This window comes from Cervus canadensis, chromosome 33 (genome assembly GCF_019320065.1).
Source record: "Cervus canadensis isolate Bull #8, Minnesota chromosome 33, ASM1932006v1, whole genome shotgun sequence".
Taxonomy (NCBI): domain Eukaryota; kingdom Metazoa; phylum Chordata; class Mammalia; order Artiodactyla; family Cervidae; genus Cervus; species Cervus canadensis.
Genome location: NC_057418.1, coordinates 24246263 through 24266305, shown reverse-complemented (window position 1 = coordinate 24266305; position 20043 = coordinate 24246263). Strand labels below are relative to the sequence as shown.

At 40.2% G+C, this 20043-nt stretch overlaps 1 protein-coding gene across 3 annotated transcripts in view; it reads left to right on the top strand.

Moving 5' to 3' along the window:
- Nucleotides 1–20043, top strand: part of SYNE1 (spectrin repeat containing nuclear envelope protein 1) — a 474926-nt gene that overhangs the window by 369770 nt on the left and 85113 nt on the right. For all 3 annotated transcript variants that reach the window (XM_043457157.1, XM_043457156.1, XM_043457158.1), the window contains 10 exons: nucleotides 1853–2008; nucleotides 5268–5438; nucleotides 7422–7555; nucleotides 8166–8370; nucleotides 10031–10213; nucleotides 10764–10910; nucleotides 13018–13172; nucleotides 13569–13716; nucleotides 14964–15058; nucleotides 18497–18731. In XM_043457157.1, coding sequence (XP_043313092.1) covers nucleotides 1853–2008; nucleotides 5268–5438; nucleotides 7422–7555; nucleotides 8166–8370; nucleotides 10031–10213; nucleotides 10764–10910; nucleotides 13018–13172; nucleotides 13569–13716; nucleotides 14964–15058; nucleotides 18497–18731 — 1629 coding nt within the window. The remainder of the gene's footprint in view (nucleotides 1–1852; nucleotides 2009–5267; nucleotides 5439–7421; nucleotides 7556–8165; nucleotides 8371–10030; nucleotides 10214–10763; nucleotides 10911–13017; nucleotides 13173–13568; nucleotides 13717–14963; nucleotides 15059–18496; nucleotides 18732–20043) is intronic.

Sequence of the window (20043 nt, the reverse complement as noted above, 5' to 3'; positions counted from 1 at the left end):
CCAAATGGCTAAATAAAATAATGCTCTTACATTTGCCTGGTTTTTAACAGCTTAAAAAGGATTTCATAGATATATTTATCCAATGTTATCTCTCTGAGGTGAGCCAAATGTATTATTATTCCTGTTTTGTACATAAGGTCGAGAGCTTCCCAGGGGGCACAGTGCCAGTTCAGGAGACATAGGAGACTTAGGTTTCAATCCCTGAGTCAGGAATATCCCCTGGAGGAGGGCATGGCAACCTACCCTAATGTCTTGCCTGAAAAGTTCCATGGACAGGGGGGCCTGGTGGGCTACAGTACATCATGAGGCTGCAAAGAGTTGGACATGATGGAGCAACTGAGCGCACACACACAGACACACAGAGAGTGATGAAAAGATTGGACCACAGAGAAGCAAAAACTAAAGGGGCACATTTTAAACTAAAGCAGAGACCAGGACGTTACCCTGTCCATAGCCATACCACCACCCAAGACGGATAGCATTATCCATGTGTGGATCATGACAGGAACGTGGACATCTTTTTCACAGAATTGAGACATTATCCAAGCTTAAAATATTTTTCAGTTTTCTTCACTCTGAGCCCCAAGGCCTGCACATCTAGTTCTGGGGATGTACTTCTGCATATGATCATATAACCAGGTCTCCATACACTACCGCTGCTCACATCACCCCAACGTAGGTTTACACCTTCTCCATGACTCCTGTCCAATGACCCGCCTTCAGCACTGGGCTGGGAGTCAGTAGGCTCAAAAGTCTTGGGTTCTAATTCCACTTCTGGCCCTTCTGTGACCTGAGACAGGTTGTATGACTTAAATCTCCCACTTATTCATCCATAAAATGTTGATAGCAGTCTCAACCTGGCTCAAGGTGCTTTCAAAATTTTCTAATGAATTTAAAATATGGGTTAAGGTTATGGTTAAGTATGATCTCTATATCATCATCTCATTTTCTTTTTAGAACATTTCATGGTAGAAGTGGTGATGGTTTAGTTGATAAGTCGTGTCCAGTTCTTGTGAATACATGGACTGTAGCCCACCAGGCTGCTCTGTTCATGAAATTTCATAGGCAAGAGTACTGGAGTGGGTTGCCATTTCCTTCTCCAGGGGATCTTCCTGACCCAGGGATCAAGCCTGGATCTCCTACATTGCAGGCGGTCTCCCACACTGTAGGCAGATTCTTTACCAATTGAGCTACCAGGAAAGCCCAAACATTTCATGCTGACCATTATAAATGCAAATCCTAAAGAAGATGAGGATTTGACTCATGTAAAAAAGCCCGTACAACCTTTCTGAATCACTTGAATCAGAGTATTTTAGGGAGAAAGAGAAGTTAATGGAGACTCTGGTTTTTTCATTTGAAGAGACTGAGACCCTATGGAAGTTTCTCACTTGCACAAAGTGGCTCAGCTTAATAGTCACAGAAGTGGAACTAAATCTCAGATACTGGGGTCCAGAACACCATTCTCTTGCATTTCTTTCCAGAGACTAGGACTGTGAAACTTTTCCAATAGCAAGATAAATGAATTTAAGGATATAAATCATGTTACCATGTCCAACATATATTTCTTTCCTTGTAGCTTCTTGAAAAAAATTCCATATTGCCATTTCCTTATTTATTATGTAATCAAATTTTGCATTTTTTACATTGCACTCACCTCTCATGGAATGAAAGGAGAATTTTAAAAATTTAAGTGTAGGAAGAAGTATCCTTCTGGTGACCCTCTCCTGAGAACAATAAGCTTTTTGGATTAGTAAAAGGTCTTTTTGGATATGAGACTATCATGGCTCAATTTCAGCGCACCCCAGAGTTCCATAATAGAGTAATTTAAAGTAACTATTTCTTCATCTTTCAGGATCTGGAAGACTTGATTAAAGCAAAAGAGAAAGAGGTAGAGAAAATTGAGCAGAATGGACTTGCTTTGGTTCAGAACAAGAAAGAAGAAGTCTCTGGCATTGTCAGGAGCACGCTTCAGGAGCTCAACCAAACTTGGGCAAATTTAGACCACATGGTAATGTTGCTTGTGGAGAGTTGGCTCCAAGACCGCGCTTACCATCTTGTGTCCAAATGTGAATGTGACATGGGCTTTGATTTTCGTAAAGTAACTGAATAAATAATCGCTGAATCTAGACAGCATGTATTTATACTGTTAAGTCCACTTTGTTAACCTTTCAAAAAGAGTCTAGCTTCAGATGTTTCCTATAATTAACATTATTATGGACATTCCTTTCTCAAAGATCTTATCTATTCTGGGTCTATAGATACCATTTAGTCACAGATGGTTCTCAGGTTGAACTTCTCCCCTAAAGTCAGTCAGAGACAGACACAGAAGGAAGTCCTCTATCAGTGTCTCCACTCACATGGCCAGTAGACATCTCAAACTTCCTGCCCAAACAAACTCCCATCAGTCCCCCGCAAACCTAGGCTTTCTGCCGTCTCAGTTCATGACAGCTCTACCCATCCAAGGAGTCGTTCTTCATTCCTCTCTTTCTCTCAGACCCACCTCTAGTCCATCAGCAATCTTGTCAGCCCTATTTCAGGATAGACTGGAATCCAACCTCTGTCCCTATCTGTGCAACTAACACCTAGGTCTAAGTCACCTCTTCATCCCTCAGTTTCCTCATCTGTAAGATGAGTAAAGATTCCATCTACCTCAAAGGTTGTTACCAGGATAAAATGGGTTAATGAATTTAAAACACGCAGTTAATATGTTTCCTAAATGGTGGTACTAAATATATTGATCTTTTATCACTTTTTATACATATATATAATATATATGTGACATATATATTATATAAATATATATATGATATATACATGTTATAAATATAAATATATACATATATACACACACACATATATATATACATACTATAGGCTCAGATCATGAACTCCTCATTACAAAATTCAGACTTAAATTGAAGAAAGTAGGGAAAACCATTAGACCATTGAAGTGTGATCTAAATCAAATCCCTTATAATTATATGGCGGAAATGAGAAATAGATTCAAGGGATTAGATCTGATAGAGTGTCTGAAGAACTATGGATGGAGGTTTGTCGCATTGTACAGAAGTGGTGACCAAGACCATCTCCAAGAAAAAAATACACAAAAAGGCAAAATGGTTGTCTGAGGAAGCCTTACAAATAGCTGAGAAAAGAAGAGAAGCGAAAGGCAAAGGAGAAAAGGAAGGACACACCCATCTGAATGCAGAGTTCCAAAGAATAGCAAGGAGAGATAAGAAAACCTTCCTCAGTGATCACTGCAAAGACTAGAGATCTCTTTTAAGAAAATTAGAGATACCAAGGGGACATTTCATGCAAAGATGGGCACGATAAAGACAAAAACAGTTTGGACCCAACAGAAGCAGAGGATATTAAGAGAACTATACAAAGAATACACCTATACAAACTATACAAGAATACACCAAAGAACTATACAAAATAGATCTTTATGACCCAGATAACCATGATGGTGTGTTCACTCACCTAGAGCCAGACATCCTAGAATGTGAAGTCAAGTGGGCCTTAAGAAAGCATCACTACGAACAAAGCTAGTGGAGGTGATGGAATTCCAGTTGAGTTATTTCAAATCTTAAAAGATGATGCTGTGAAAGTGCTGCACTCAGTATGCCAGCAAATTTGGAAAACTCAGCAGTGGCCACAGGACTGGAAAAGGTCAGTTTTCATTCCACTACCAAAGAAAGGCAAAACCAAAGAATGTTCAAACTACCACACGATTGCGCTTATCTCACACACTAGCCAAGTAATGCTCAAAATTCATCAAGCAAGGCTTCAACAATACATGAACTGAGAACTTCCAGATGTTCAAGCTGGATTTAGAAAAGGCAGAGGAACCACAGATCAAATTGCCAGCATCCATTGGATCATAGAAAAAGCAAGAGAGTTCCAGAAAAACATCTGCTTTATTGACTATGCCAAAGCCTTTGACTGTGCGGATCACTACAAACTATGGAAAATTCTTTAAGAGACGGGAATACCAGACCACCTTACGTGCCTCCTGAGAAATCTGTATTCAGGTCAAGAAGCAACAGTTAGAACCTGACATGGAACAATAAACTGGTTCCACGTTGAGAAAGGAGTACGTCAAGGCTGTATATTGTCACCCTGCTTATTTAACTTACATGCAGAGTACATCATGCGAAAATGTGGGCTGGATGAAGCACAAGCTGGAATCGAGATTGCGGGGAGAAATATCAATAACTTCAGACATGCACCCTTATGGCAGAAAGTGAAGAGGAACTAAAGAGCCTCTTGATGAAAGGGAAAGAGGAGAGTGAAAAAGCTGGCTTAAAATTCAGCATTCAGAAAACAAAGATCATGTCATCTGGTCCATCATTTCATGGCAAATAGATTGGGAAACAGTGGAAACGTTGACAAGACTTTATTTCTTGGGCTCCAAAATCACTGCAGATGGTGACTGCAGCCATGAAATTAAAAGACACTTGCTCCTTGGAAGAAAACCTATGACCAACCTAGACAGCATATTAAAAAGCAGACACATTACTTTGCCAGCAAAGGTCTGTCTAGTCAAAGCTGTCGTTTTTCCAATTGTCATGTATGGATGTGAAAGTTGGACCATAAAGAAAGCTGAGCACCAAAGAATCGATGCTTTTGAACTGTGGTGTTGGAGAAGACTTGAGAGTCCCTTGGATTTGAAGGAGATCAAACCAGTCAATCCTAAAGGAAATCAGTCTTGAATATTCATTGGAAGGACTGATGCTGAAGCTCCAATACTTTGGCCATCTGATGCAAAGAACTGACTCATTTGAAAAGACCCTGATGTTGGGTAAGATTAAAGGCAGGAGGAGAAAGTGATGACAGAGGATGAGATGGTTGGATGGCATCACCGACTCAATGGACTTGAGTTTGAGCAAGCTCCAGGAGTTGGCGATAGGCAGGGAAGCCTGGTATGCTGCAGTCCATGGGGTTGCAAAGAGTTGGACATGACTGAGCAACTGAACTGAACTGAACTGATGCCATAGGTCAAGGTTATATGTGTAACCTTTTTAAGCATTTTAATTTAACTATGTGATCACATACATGAAAGGCTTAAATTTCAACATTGCTACATTTTTACTTGAAAAACATATTTTATAACTTTTTGTTTTAATATATATATTTTTTTTTACTTGCAATGCCTGAAACCCCAGTGAAGTTTTTAAATGTTAATGTCTTTTCCATCAAAGGAATGTATATTTTATCATGTAAAATAGTATGCAATTATAAGAAGTCTCTGTCTCTTCTGAAAGGTTGGCCAACTCAAGATCCTGTTGAAATCTGTGCTTGATCAGTGGAGCCACCATAAAGTGGCATTTGATGAGATAAACAGTTGCCTCATGGAGGCCCGATACTCTCTTTCTCGATTCTGTCTGCTTACTGGCTCTTTAGAAGCTGTGCAAGTTCAAGTGGACAATCTTCAGGTAAGGAGTGAATTGACCCCATCCATAGCATTCTTTTTAATTAGAGAAATTTTTTAAAAAGTGAACGAATTCAAACATCGTGCTGAAACGTTGGTCTGTATTGTTTGCATTTAATTATTTTCAAAATATTCAAAATTAGTTTTACTTGCTTTATTTGTTACATAATCAAACTTGCCTGTGCATACCAGATTTTGGAATAGCTGGTATATAGCTAAATGATTTTTTAAAATTAAATATCCTGATGGATGTATTTTATCAAATGACTTTATATCCAAATCAATCTTCTGTATCTATTATCACTGCCTTTTATGTCTTCCCATTCTCTTTTTTTAATCCTGCTTTTCTAAACATAGTCTAAGGGATTTAAAAGAACACAGAAAGAAAAATAGCAAAAGAGTAACATCTTAAACCATTAAGTTATTTTCTTTGCATTCCGCAGAATGTCAGTGGTCTCGCCAACGCGTACACGTAATCCCCGTTTTCTAGCACTTGCGGCTTTGTTTCCTGTGTGTCTATTATCATGTCCTTCATCCAGAGGGACATGGCTGTTGATGGACTTAACAGCACAATCTGCTCACTCGGGCCGCTGCCCTCAATTGATTGCTGCCCTCATCCCCTGTGTTCCTGGGCACTGGACACTCTTCGCCTGCTACTGACCTTTCTCCCTGGCTGAATAGTGCAGCTAGTGGCATGGGCCTGGCAGGCCTCAGGGATGAGGGGTCAGCAAGAGCCGAGCATGGCCCCTCCTTACCTCGGCCCACATCCCTCACTTGGCCATCAAAGTTTATATGTTGCTGATCTGATATGCAGACTTGCTGAAGAGAATGCCCTTTTTTCAGGTGAGGCAGGTGGGCAGGAAGGATGAAATGAATATGTATAATTACATTAAACAAATAATTGTTGCAGATACTAAGAATCATTAAAACATTTTGAGAATACTAAGTGAATCATTAAAACATATTTTGAGAATACTAAGTTTAAAAACACATTTTATACCTTTGAGGAGAAGTACCTTTTAATTTTGCCTCCTCTGTGTTTCACCTCTTCTGTCTTAAGATATGAAAGGGCTCAGGGTCTATTCCTCATGTAATTAGATTTGATGGCAACCAAAAAGCAGTGTCAGGTAGGGCTGGATTTTTGCAGCCTGGTTTACCTGAGGAGTTTTACTAAGAACTGAATCTGTCACTTCAGCATTTCCTGGGAAATATCCTTCTTCACTGGTTCTTGGTAGAAGACTCCGCCAAGCCTAGAGCCTGTGTAATAAAGATTCTCCGCAAGGAAGAACACTCAGAGCTAGAACTTAGATGGTACTCAGAAAAGCTATGGGGCTTCCTGGGCGGCTCAGTGGGTAAAGAATTTGCCTGCAGTGCTGGTGATGCAGGAGACTCGGGTTTGATCCTTGGGTGGAGAAGATCCCCTGGGGTAGGGCATGACAACCCACTCTTGCCTGGAGAATCCCATGGACAGAAGAACTTGGTGGACTACAGTCCACAGGGTCACAAACAGTCAGACTGTCACAACTGAAGCAACTGAACATGCACACAAGCAGGAAAGCTATGATATCTTAAACTATCATTATCAGAAGTTTCTGATAGTACAACTCTTGGTAAGTAATAGAATACAGATCTGGACTTTGATCTTGAGCAGCAAAGAGACCCATGATGTGCCAGGTTGCATGCCCACCAGCCCCCCGGCTCCCTCCTGGATGATGGACAGGGGCTCCCTGTGTGAACTTTCCTGGCAGAATTACCCATCCCACTCCAAGGCTCAATTGTTAAGAGTCCCTCCTAGCACCCAAAAGAACAAACTCACAAAAAAATGATTATCTAAAGGAAACTTATAAAACATTGGGGCAAAAGTCACAGTTTATGCATTTGCATGTGCATATTTTCATATTGTATGAAAACAGCTATATTACTTTAAAATTTGGTCATTAGAACTTTTAGACCCTGTCATGTCATCTGTGGCCTTTTCTTTGGGCAGAATCTTCAAGATGATCTAGAAAAACAGGAAAAGAGCTTGCAGAAATTTGGCTCTGTGACCAATCAACTTTTAAAAGAATGTCACCCACCTGTGACAGAAACTCTTACTAATACACTAAAAGAAGTCAACATGAGGTATGGAATATGCTGGTTTTACAGTGTTGCTCATTATTTATATCACAATCTAATTATAAATAATGATATAATTAAAACCCTAGCATTTTGAACTTGAGCCTTATAGGCTCTATTCTATTAATGTTTTTATTTTCACAAAATGAATTTAAGGAGAAACAAAGGCAGTGAAAATGGGGCTTCTCAGGTGACTCATTGGTAAAAAATCTGCCTATAGTGTGGGAGACCTGGGTTCGATCCCTGGGTCGGGAAGATCTCCTGGAGAAGGAAATGGCAACCCACTCCACTATTCTTGCCTGGGAAATTGCATGGACAGAGGAGCCTGGCGGGCTATGACTACACACACACACACACACACACACACACACAGACATGCAGTGAAAACATTTAGAAAGGAATTATAACTGCATTATACCCCGAGATTGACCCCTCTTCTACTATCTATCCTTGAAATATGTGTGTGAAATGTTACTTTTTATTACATTAAATAGAAATGAGACATCTGCATTATTCCCATATTCACATGAACCAGGATCATGAAAAATAAAATAGCAAATCACAGCATTTGGTGAGAGGTGGGAATCAACCCATGAGTGTTGGCTATCACTTCCAGATGGAATAACTTGCTGGAAGAGATTGCCGAGCAGCTGCGTGCCAGCAAGGCCCTACTTCAGCTTTGGCAGCGATACAAGGACTACTCCAAACAGTGTGCCGCTGCAGTTCAACAGCAGGAGGGACGGACCAGCGAGTTCTTGAAGGCAGCCACCGACAGGGACATCGGTGATGACGAAGTTGCCACCTGGATCCAAGATTGCAATGTATGGTCAAGAACTAGCTCAGCTTGCCAGGCTTGGACTTCCCAGGTTTTTGCAGGGCAAGTGCTGCTGTGTGTAAGCTTTCGTTCTGGCTCTATGTGGAACAGCTTTCCACAAATGATTGTTTCCAATATCAGAGAGCCTGCTAGGTTTTCAGAACACAGTTGCACATGTATCAGAGTTAAAGAGATCCCCTCCCATTGCTTTCTTTTTAAAGAGTCATTTTCCCATTTTTTTTCTAATGGAATACAGTCCATGTGAAAGACTTGGGATCTCTGTGTTTTTACAAAGATGGTCAATATAAGAAATGACCATATGAAGAGTAATGTTACATCTTTTAAAAATCCACTGTTAAAAAGATATTGTCCAGTTAGGGCCATTATCTCTTATGTAAGCCTCAACACAATAATTTCTTCTAAGAACTTAATGGGAAGAAGAAGTCTTTCCTGATTTATGAGTATACTTCTTTTTAATAGCTTTTTAATATTTCTCTTTTTCACTGCAGCTGCCAATAACCTACTTAAAGTTTTCAGAAATTATTCTTCTCTTGTTTCATCTATCACATGCCTCTTACTGTTTACCCCGTTTGTCTTTATTTTAATGAACTTATTTCAAAGACCTTCTTATAAACTTTCCCAAATGAGTTTATTAGAATTAGGCAGATTATAAAAAACACATAAATAAAAGTTCAACTCATTCTAAGGCCTTCACATGAAAAATGAATAATCCCTTGAAAGCTAGAGTTTAAGTTTTACCGTGAAATTAATTCAGTGCTTTTTTTTTTCTCTTTCCACATAGCTCATCTTTATGAGACTTGTCATTTTCCATTTTCAGTCCTCCTGAGTTGAGAGATGCTTCTTTTACAGTCAGGTGCGCCAAATGATGGCCGTGAATTTTCTCATCTCTCTGTCAGGATTAAAGCTGTCCTTTGTTTTACCCCTCTCACTGAAGTCCCCAGGCAGGCTCTGCTCTTTCCATCTATCTGCGAGTCATCAGCAACAGGTAGAAGAACCAGTCAGTTGTCACCCCTAAGTGGTAGATGGAAACTGAAACAGGGAATTTCCACCAGCTTATAATCTGGAGCATATACGAGGGTCCCACAAAACGTGGAGGCCAGAGATGGCGCGGAAAAGAATGGAGTCTGCTCTTGCTGTTGCTCACAGAGCCATACCTAGGCTTCCGAGCCCTCCCGCCAGGGAGGGGCTTCTCTAACCACTATGGCGTGACCACACAGACGGCTCCTCCCTTGAGTGTCTAATATTAAGTCCTGGAAGGTAAAATGTAGCACTGGACTTTCAACTTGATATCAATTACATGAAGAGGCAAGGGAAAAAAAAAAAGAAAACTGCCAAAATATTTCTAGTTATTGCCTCTACTTGTAGATAATTTTTTTTTCTTCTTTATGTAAGTTTTTCTGCATTTCCTCCATGTCTTACAAGGAACCTATGTGGCTTTTATAATCAGAATAGCACTTTTTTTATGTTAATACACACGTTTTTAAAAATAGAATTCAATTCTTGATTTCGTCCCCCCCGCCACCCCCTCAGGGGGAGGTTATTTAGTGTAGTAATTGGACAAGTAAGAATGAGTGTCTGTAATTTTTTACAATAATGAGTACACTTAACCTGTTGTTTCATGATGAGCATATTTTCATCTTCTTTAGGACCTCCTCAAAGGACTGGGGCCGATTCAGGATTCTCTTATAGTTCTTCATGAGCTGGGAGGGCAACTCAAGCAACAAGTGGATGCTTCGGCAGCATCAGCCATTCAATCCGATTGGCTCTCTTTGAGTCAACAATTGCATGCCCTAGAACAGGCTCTCTGCAAACAGCAGGCTGTGTTACAGGTACAGAGCTTATATTCAGTGGGTGTTATGAGTTAGGCATCCTATAAAACCTGGGCATGAACAGGAAAAGGAGAACTTTTGTCATCAAAACAATGCTTCCTTCAAGATCAAAAAATTTAAAAATAAATAAATTTGAAAGTTCCAATGGGGTCAAGGAAAGCTGGGATTCTTGCCCTGTTCTCTACCATGTAATTTTGCCCTGAAGTCAGTGATTTGTCCCATGGTAAAATGTGTTCAGTTAATAAATGTTAAGTAATTTTAATGTTAACCCTCATGTTTACATAAGCTTTTGCAAGAATCAATATATCTCTCTTGATGATGTATTTAAAAAAAACTTTAATTGGTTAATTAATGGTACATAGAAGTAATTCTAAGCTTGAGGAAAATTACATTAATACAAAGAAGAAAGTGTAGATCATGGCAACCTTGTCTTTTTAGAAATGACATCTGTAGAATGGCAATTTGATGCAAGAATATGAAAAATAATTTTAACATCCACTTGCCCTTTCACTAGATTTCTAAATACCAATTTTCTTTTGTGGAAACAAAGGCTGGCGTTCTTGACTATGAAACCTTTACCAAGAGTTTAGAAGCTTTGGAGACCTGGATAGTAGAAGCTGAAGAAATACTACAAGGGCAGGACCCTAGCCACTCATCTGACCTCTCGACCATCCAGGAAAGGATGGAGGAGCTGAAGGTAAGTGTGTTCAAATCCTTGTCCCAGATCTAGCTTCTGCTTCTTCTTCTTTTTTTCTTTTGGCCAAGCTTGTGCATGTGGGATTTTACTTCCTCTACCAGGAATCAAACCCATGCCCCCTACAGTGAAGTCGCAGAGTCTTAATCACTGGTGTGCCGGGCAAGTCCCCCAGGTCTATCTTTTATCCTCAGAGTCTTAAGGGTAACTCAAAACTCCTGACATAAGCCTACCATTTGTTCCCAAGAGAATTCTTGCCAACTGTGCTTTTCTGTTCTCTTGAGAGGAGTGATGTCTGGGAGCACAGCAGATGTCGTGGTCTGTGATGGGGGACCCCAGGAGCAGTGCTGTGTCTCCATCTCACTCTTCTTCCTCCTCCCTCTGGTCCCTGCTCCACCTAGCCCACGACCTCTGTCAGTGTCCTTAAACCTCTCGGCTTCATCGCTACCTTCATCCACTCCTAGTTCAAGTTGCCCAGTCTCTCTCCGGGGCCAAGGCCAAGCTTCAGCCTCCATGGGCCTCCTTGAATCTATCTCTCTCCCTCCAACCCATAGTGCTACAATGATTTTTCTTTTGCAGAGATTTACTTAATTATGAACTATTTTAAAGTAAGTAAATAATACAATAGACTTGCCCATTTTATTATTATATTGTCCCTCTGCTTAAACCCTCAGTGGGTTCCCATTGCTCTCAGGACAAAGATGTGGTGAAGTATCAAGACCAGAAATACCCAGCTCCCACCCTCCTAAGAATCTCATCTTCACCACTGTCCATCTCACTCTCCAGCCACGTGGGAGCTGCAGGGTTTCCCAGCAATCTGGGCAAGATGTGCTCTGGCTTCCTTCATCCTGGAATTCATTCCTTATCCCCACCAACTCCATGCCCACCAAAAGGAATCAGCTCCTGGTCCTTTTGTTCAGTGGCGCTCTCAGAAAGCCTCTCCTTCTGTCCATGATCAGGCCCCCCCAGTGATACACTGTCAGACCCTCTGTTCTTTTTCTTCAGAGTTTCATTGCATCTTCTAATGATGTTCATGCAATTAAGTGACTACTATTCTCTCCTCTGTTGGAATAGCGTCTTACTCTCCGTGACCACCATGTCAGTTTTGTTCACTGCTGATACGTACCCGTGGAAATTCTGGCATCTAATTGGTTGCTTTTGGCTTCGACAGTTGGAAAGATTTATTCTCTCTCAGGGTTATGAGCCTTTTGCAGAGCTCATAACTTGGAAACACACACAGCCAAAGGTGGCCTGACCTTTTCTTCTTCCTATAGCCAATTTCCTCGATGGAGTTAAGAAGGCCCACAGGAAAACCAGGACAGGCAGCTTTGTCCTGTGTGTGGGGAGACAAAAGAGACCAGAAAGCATAAACTGCTTTCTCAGTTGAGTCTCACCAACTTTGGGGTTGGGGTCAAGAAACTAAAGTTGAAGCTCTTGAGATGACACATGGTAATTTCAGATCTCAAGTGAGTTTGTGTTCTATCCAGGGAGAACGCATCAAGTGTTGCTTATCTGGCTCTCTCATGAGCTGGGTGGTCATAAGCAATTTCCTTAAAGAGTCTGTGCCTCATATTTCTTGTTGTAATCAGAAATAGTACTGGTTTTTAGCTTTTGGAATTGTTTTGAGGATAAAACGAGTTATTATCTGTAAAGTTCTTGCAACAGTTTATAAGGGCCCAATAAGTGTTAGCTATTACTGCTATAACTATTATTATTATTAAATAATAATGGAGCAGATTAACATGGATAAATGACATCTAAAGGGTAGGAAATAAGTTTTTTCAGTCATCAACACAATTTTCATCTTTTATCAGTTCAAGCAAGACTTACTGATGGGTAAATGATGAAAGTAAATAACACACGTAAACTCCTAAGCGTTCAGTAAAGAACAGTGAGTAGCTGGCAGCAGAAGCAGCAGCAGCGCTGAAAGCTGATGGGGAGATGCCGTCTTGCTTTCTTTGCAACTCTGGAGATTGCAAGTGGGTGCCTAGGAACGCAGAGGAGTCCAAAGATCAGCTTCTCCCTGAAATCAGAAGTTCACTGTCCACTCTGAAAGCCCTCTGCCTTTTCTGACCGCAGTGCTAAACCTACTTTTGCATCTTGCTTCCAGGGACAGATGCTGAAATTCAGCAGCATGGTCCCAGATTTAGACCGTCTGAATGAGCTTGGATACAGGCTGCCCCTGAACGATAAAGAAATCAAAAGGATGCAGAATCTGAATCGTCACTGGTCTCTGATCTCCTCCCAGACTACAGAAAGATTCAGGTAGCGAAACCCAGAGGTGTTTTGGCCACTCTGAAATATCCTTAGAGATAAGTTCATGATTTGTGTATATTTATACATTCTATCTTTCCAGTGATACAAAATTTGAACTAAAAGTGGGCAACTCAAATTGTGATACGGTTTCCCATGTTGACTGTACTGAATAATGTTTTAATCAAAAAATAAAGCTTTTATATAAGAATATGTGAAAGATATATAATTTTATCATTAAAACATTTTTCTTCAATTTTAGTTTTTAAAACCCTGTACTACCTAATGTGAGAGCTTTGTAGAGGTCAAATTAGAATTGGAGGCAAAGAATATTTAATCTAGCTTTATGTGCTACAGGCATAAGAAAAAAGCAGCAACATCGTCATTCTTTTTCTTTCGTTCTGTCAGTAAGTTACAGTCATTTTTGCTACAACATCAGACTTTCTTGGAAAAATGTGAAACATGGATGGAATTCCTAGTTCAAACGGAACAGAAGTTAGCAGTAGAGATTTCAGGCAATTATCAGCATCTTCTGGAGCAGCAGAGAGCTCATGAGGTAAGTTAAGCCAGTACAGTTTTGGCTAGGCCTTTGTTAGTTAGTGCTAGGCCTTTGGAAGATGCTGCAAAATGCCATGTGGAAGGAAGTCCTATACTGTGCGCTGAGTCAGATCGAATGCATGCATTGTTTTTGTCTTCTTTTTTAAGCTTGAAGTTTTGATATCTTAATCACAAAAGCGTGGTTGGTTATAAGCATGGGACAGGCTTCAATACCCTGCGAGGTATCATGTCAGAATTATGGTAAGATAATTTCCAAGTGAGTTACAGACTACAATAATATTGCCAAGGCTAGTTGCTTAGAGATTACACTTTGGTCAAAATCTTTAATAAATTAAATTTGTGAGTTCTTTAAAAAGCACATACATATTTTATACTAGAAAGTCAAGCTACCAAACATCTCCCAGTGTACGTCCTGATCAAATTGCACTATAATTCTTCCTCAAGAAACATCTAGAGAGAATTAGATACAGAAAGCAAATTAATCAATTTGTTGTTAGTCTCTATTTTGCTGTTTACTGGTGTAACTAAGTTGCTCCATGTGTTTATGAAATACACACAAATGGAGATCCAGGATTCCTAAGGCAGAGAAAAGCTAAAAGCTGGAAACTTGCTAATGAGTATGGAGCTTTGGGAGGGGATTGTGAAATAGTCTAAAATTAATTGTGGTGATGGTTGTATAACTGTAAATATAAGAAAAATTATTGTACACTTTAATCAAGTGAATTATATGATATAGAATTCTGTCTCAATAAACCTGTTTAAAAAACAGTGAAAATTTGAAAGCCTTTTAGTGGTGAAACAATTTTATTAACTAAGCTAAATTGAAAACAGTGAGTTTATAAAAAATGGTGGATTTTTTCCCATTCTTCAACTTTTTAAAAGGTTTTAGCACTATTCTGTCTAAAAATGGACCGTATTCTGCATATAAAATAAACCAGAATACAAATTATGTATTAACTAACTTTATTGGGTGATTTTGAAAGAAAGAAAGAAAACATAATTCTTCTTTTAGTCACTTGGTCTTAGTAGACAAAAACTAAACTGTATCTTTAAGTTTATCTTAACAGATAGTTTTAAAAATGTTCTCACATTGCAGGATTTTTTATATTAATACAGGCTGATTCATCTGGAAGTGTTTTTCATAGTCTTGCTTAAACCAGAATTTTTGGAAAGTTTTTGGAGAACTGGTCACTAAAATTAGGAACTCTAAATAATGTTTTTCCTTTTTTTTTTTTTAAATAACAGTTGTTTCAAGCAGAGATGTTCAGCCGTCAGCAGATTTTGCACTCGATCATTTTTGATGGACAGCATCTTCTAGAACAAGGTCAAGTTGATGACAGGTAGGATCTTTGATATTTTATCACAAAGAAAGCTTCCAGCAAATTAGTCATTTTCTTTGAGCAAATTAGAGAGCATATGCCTAAAGCAAGTGTCCCGCAAAGGACCCTCAGTAATTGGAGGAAGGACTTGTCTGAACCTCTGAAATGACTGAGTATTGAATCCTTTTAAAGAACCTCTGTTGTGTTATATGAAGGACATAGAGTAATTGGAAATCACCTAGCCAACCTTTGCTAGTCGCCTGTAGGAGACTGGAATTAAAATAGATCAGAATGAATTGTGTCAATGATGTATCAACAGACGCTGGTAATATTCTCATACAGTTGCAGAAATTTTATTCCTCAGAGGAGCACAGAGGTCACTAGACTATCTCTCTTACTTACAAATGAAAAATTGAGGCCCAGAAACGTGAATTCATTTGACCAAGGTCACATAACTAAGTAGCAACAGAATCAAGCCTAGCCCTCATGTACCTGGTTTTTACTCAGGAAAAGCCAGGTTTCCCTTACCATGATTTGAAAATGGTTTGCTACCTTAAGTCAGATTACACTCAGTCTGAAACCCTGCTTTCTCTTTATTGCTTAACAAAGTATCTCTGTGTTAAAAATGCAGAGGTAAAATCTAGCCCCTTTTTTGATTTATGGCATGTGAATTGACAGCTTTGTCCTATGTTACCTTTCCTAAGAACAATATTTACTCTACCCAGTCAATTTTCCATGGTGATATTTGGAATACAAACCTCATTTCTTTTATCAGATTTGTATGTCTTTTCCATAATTAGGACCAGTAGTTTTGATTATCATTAACTTAGTTCCCCCCCCCCCAAAAAATGTAGAAAATAAGTCATTATTTTGATTAAGAGTGTGTGTGTGGGTTTTTTTTGCATGTTTTGGAACCAATTTTAGTCTTAAGTGGATATTTCTTTGGAAGTACATGAAAGATTTTCATGGTTAAACTTGGAACAGCAAAATATGATGCCATATTTATTCTGTTCTAAGGAAGCCAAACTTAAATGTGAGCTTCACTGAGAATTTAAGGCCTTTAGAATAAGACATATTCAAATACAATTAACTTATCTTTTGCTTTATCCTCCCTTCTCTGTAACAATATTATAAAAGCTAACATCATTAAGTAAAATAAAATTTAAAATTCCTGTGCAAGCCAACATCTATTAAATTTTAAATGTTAGCAGGGAAAAACACCAAGGAGATGAAAACATGAGGATTGGACCCGAGGATAGTTTTGAAAGTTGCTAGTGGAAAAAAAAAAAAAAAATTCAGACGAGAGCATGTTGACAAATAAGGGAGGTCCTAGATTACAAATGTGTTGTGCTTTAAAGGTTCGCTTATACGTTCTGTTTTTGAGAGTTCAGATTCAGCGCTGAGCCAAGTGTCATGTTTTGAGTAGTTCCTCATGCTGTCAGATAGTTCCGGACAGCTTGGTTCTACAAAGTGAAGATGAGGCTCCAGAGAGACCCTGGATGCTAGCTGATAGGGAAGCAATATGTATGGTACTGTTCATTTTTACAGAACATCCTCAAGTCCTGGAGTTAGACGCTGTCAGAGATGACGGACGCTTGCACCTTTTAAGGAAGTGTCATGAACCTAATTCATCACATTTGACCTTACAGCCATGTCCACGTATTCTGACACACTTACTGGTTGCAAACATTGACAGTTTGTTATTAATTTTTTAATTCATCATATTTAGTTCTATTGCAAGTAGATTATAAACATCAGAATTTTCTTTCAAAAACAGAAACACTTAATAACACATTTGGTTACAAATCAGTTTTTAGTGTGTGTTAGTCGCTCAGTCATTTCCAATTCTTTGTGACCCCATGGACTGTAGCCCTCCAGTCTCCTCTGTCCATGGAGTTCTCCAGGCAAGAATCCTGGAGTGAGTAGCCATTCCCTTTTTCAGGGGATCATCCCTACCCAGAAATGGAACCCATGGCTCAAGTCTCCTTACTGTCTGAGCCACCAGGGAAACCCAAGTGTATAGTAGCCCTAGGTAATATATCAAGAATATAGGAATCCAGAATAGTAAATCTAATTCAGGTTGGAATCCATCTGCAAGAGGAAAGAAAAGCAAAATGAGTAAGAGAGAGAAAGAGCAAGTAATGTTACACTTTAGTACTAAAACATGTGACTAGCACTATAATCTACAAAGAAACCCAGTCTATTTGATACTGGACAAACCAGTTCTAGAACCACAGTTGGATGCTAAAGAAAACATAATTAAAAAAAAACAAAACAAAACTACCAACATTTTTTAAAGTTAGGAAACACAGAGATAGAAAGAAGCAACTAAAAGTTCTGAGATTAGTCAGCCTGATATTGAGAAAGCATAAATAAAATTTAATGTCTCTAAGTATATAGACAACCATTATTCAAAAATGATGACTAGATGGTTTACATTTTTCTAAGAATGGGTAAAGTTGGGCTTAAAATGTAGAAGGGATGTTTTAGAATGTGAAATAATTTGCTAAAGATTAGAGCTGTCTATTGTGAGGGAATAGTGACAGTTTATGGAGTACAGTTTTCTAAGTATTTTTAAACAACATAGTTTTGTTTAAGTGGTTTGTGATTCTAGCTAAAATAACGCAGTTTTGTTCATCCAAAGTGGTTTATAATTGTAGCTGGAGACAGAGGCTGTAAATAAGCTGGTCTCCTCACTTTCTCCTGCTGTGGCATACATAATATGCTGTCACACGCTGCGTACGTTGTGATGGGCATGTCCGGGGGTCATTCCCACTGAAGCTGCTGCCTTATGTTCTATGCCCTCTCACGCACTCCTAGTGAATGACAGTGACCTTACAGATATGTCCACCTGTTCTGACACTCACTGTTTGCAGACTGATAAAGTGAAAGTGAAGTCACTCAGTCATGTCCGATTCTTTGCGACCCCATGGACTGTAGCCTACCAGGCTCCTCCCGTCCATGGGATTTTCCAGGCAAGAATACTGGAATGGGTAGACATTTCCTTCTCCAGGAGATCTTCCCAACCCAGGGATTGAACCCAGGTCTCCCACATTGTAGGCAGACGCTTTACCATCTGAGCCACCAGGGAAGTCCTGGTGGACTGATAGCTTAACTGTTTATCAATTTTTTAAATTACATTCAATAGACCTGATAGTAGATCATAGCATGATATATGAAAACCTCTATCGTAGATAGGGCTTCCCTGGTGGGTCAGATGGTAAAGCATCTGTCTTCTGTGCAAGAGACCCGGGTTTGATCCCTGAGTCGGGAAGATCCCTGGAGAAGGGAATAGCTACCCACTCCAGTATTCTTGCCTGGAGAATTCCATGGACAGAGGAGCCTGGCCAGCTACAGTCCAGGTGGTCGCAGAGTCGGACACGACTGAGCAGCTAACACTTTCACAACACTTCCATCAGGATAACGATGGTTTTCCTTATGTAATTATTTCTTCACCAGGGATGAGTTCAACCTGAAATTGACCCTTCTCAGTAATCAGTGGCAGGGGGTGATCCGCCGGGCCCAGCAGAGGCGAGGCATCATCGACAGCCAGATCCGCCAGTGGCAGCGCTACAGGGAGATGGCAGAAAAGCTCCGTAAATGGCTGGCGGAGGTGTCCTGTCTGCCCGTGAGTGGTCTGGGGAGTGTCCGGATACCCCTGCAGCAAGCAAGAGCCCTCTTTGATCAAGTGCAGGTAAGGTGCAAAGCGGGCTGTTTTTAAACCTCTTCTGCATTTTTGCTGCATGCTTTACCCTAACCCCGGTTCTTCAGGATTCTAGAGTGACACTGGAATGATGACAAGCTTTGTTCTCCAATGTCCACAGAAATGTACAAAATGATCCATTACAGAGTCCATATTTAACAGTGAAAGTCCCAGCTTCTTCACAGACTGCCTGCACTTCACCCCCAAAGCCCTCTAGGCAGCTCAGTGAGTCCCAGCCTGGATAGAAATGGCAAGCAGAGGAAAGCCTGGTGTTGATAATACATGTTTTACTCATGAGTTGTTTAAACATGTACCCTAAATATTCCAGGAAAGGTGAAAGGGTCAGTCCTGGGTGGGCTGTTTGTCCATTCCCCTTACTTTCACCACCTGGGAGTTTGGGACTCCAGCCTCCTAAAGAGAGACCTCCTCATCCTGTCATTGGTCCCTCCCAGTATATTTCGTGGGCTCCTCTTTCTTAAAGGTCATTCTCTGCTTCCTGTCTCCCCCTCGCTTCTCTGGGGAACCTCATCTCTACACATGGCTTCCGCTACTCCCTACCAGCAGAGAAGGGTCACTTTGGATCTTCCGGTCACATTCACTTCCTGAGCCTCCAACTCATGTGACCAGCCGCCTTTTAGCTTTATCTGCATCACAGACATACTATACTTGGTGGGTTCCAATAGTGCCTATGATCCCTGAACCAACCATTCTCCATCCATCCATTCCATGTGCCCAACCCAAGGAAATGTCATCACTGGTCTATATCCATGGTCTATATCCATCAGCAATGCTAGAGTCCTTCTAGAGCTCTACTCTTCTTTTTTCTCATGCTTCTTGCATCTTATATCCCTCAAGTCTTCATCCCCACTGCTGCTGCCTTAGATTAGATGATCATGATTTCTTCCCTAGATAGGCAAGCGCTTCCTAACCTATCTTTGTTGTTGTTGTTTAGTCTCTAAATCAAGTCTGACTCACTCTTGGACTCCAGGTCCTGTGGTTCACCAGGCTTCTCTGTCCTTGGAATTCTCAGGCAAGAATACTGGAGTGGATTGCCATTTCCTTCTCCAGGGGATCTTCCCGACCCAGGGATCGAACCCACATCTCCTGCATTGGCAGGCACTTTCTTCACCACGGAGCCACCAGAGAAACCCTAACGTGTCTTAGGGTATCCGATATATGACCTTCTTCCACTCCATTTTCTACCTGATGGCTTAATACTCTTCCATGAATCTCAGTCACTTTTACTATAAAAATCAGTCTCCTCTTTAAGGCCTGGTCTTGCCTCATCTTACACCACTCACTT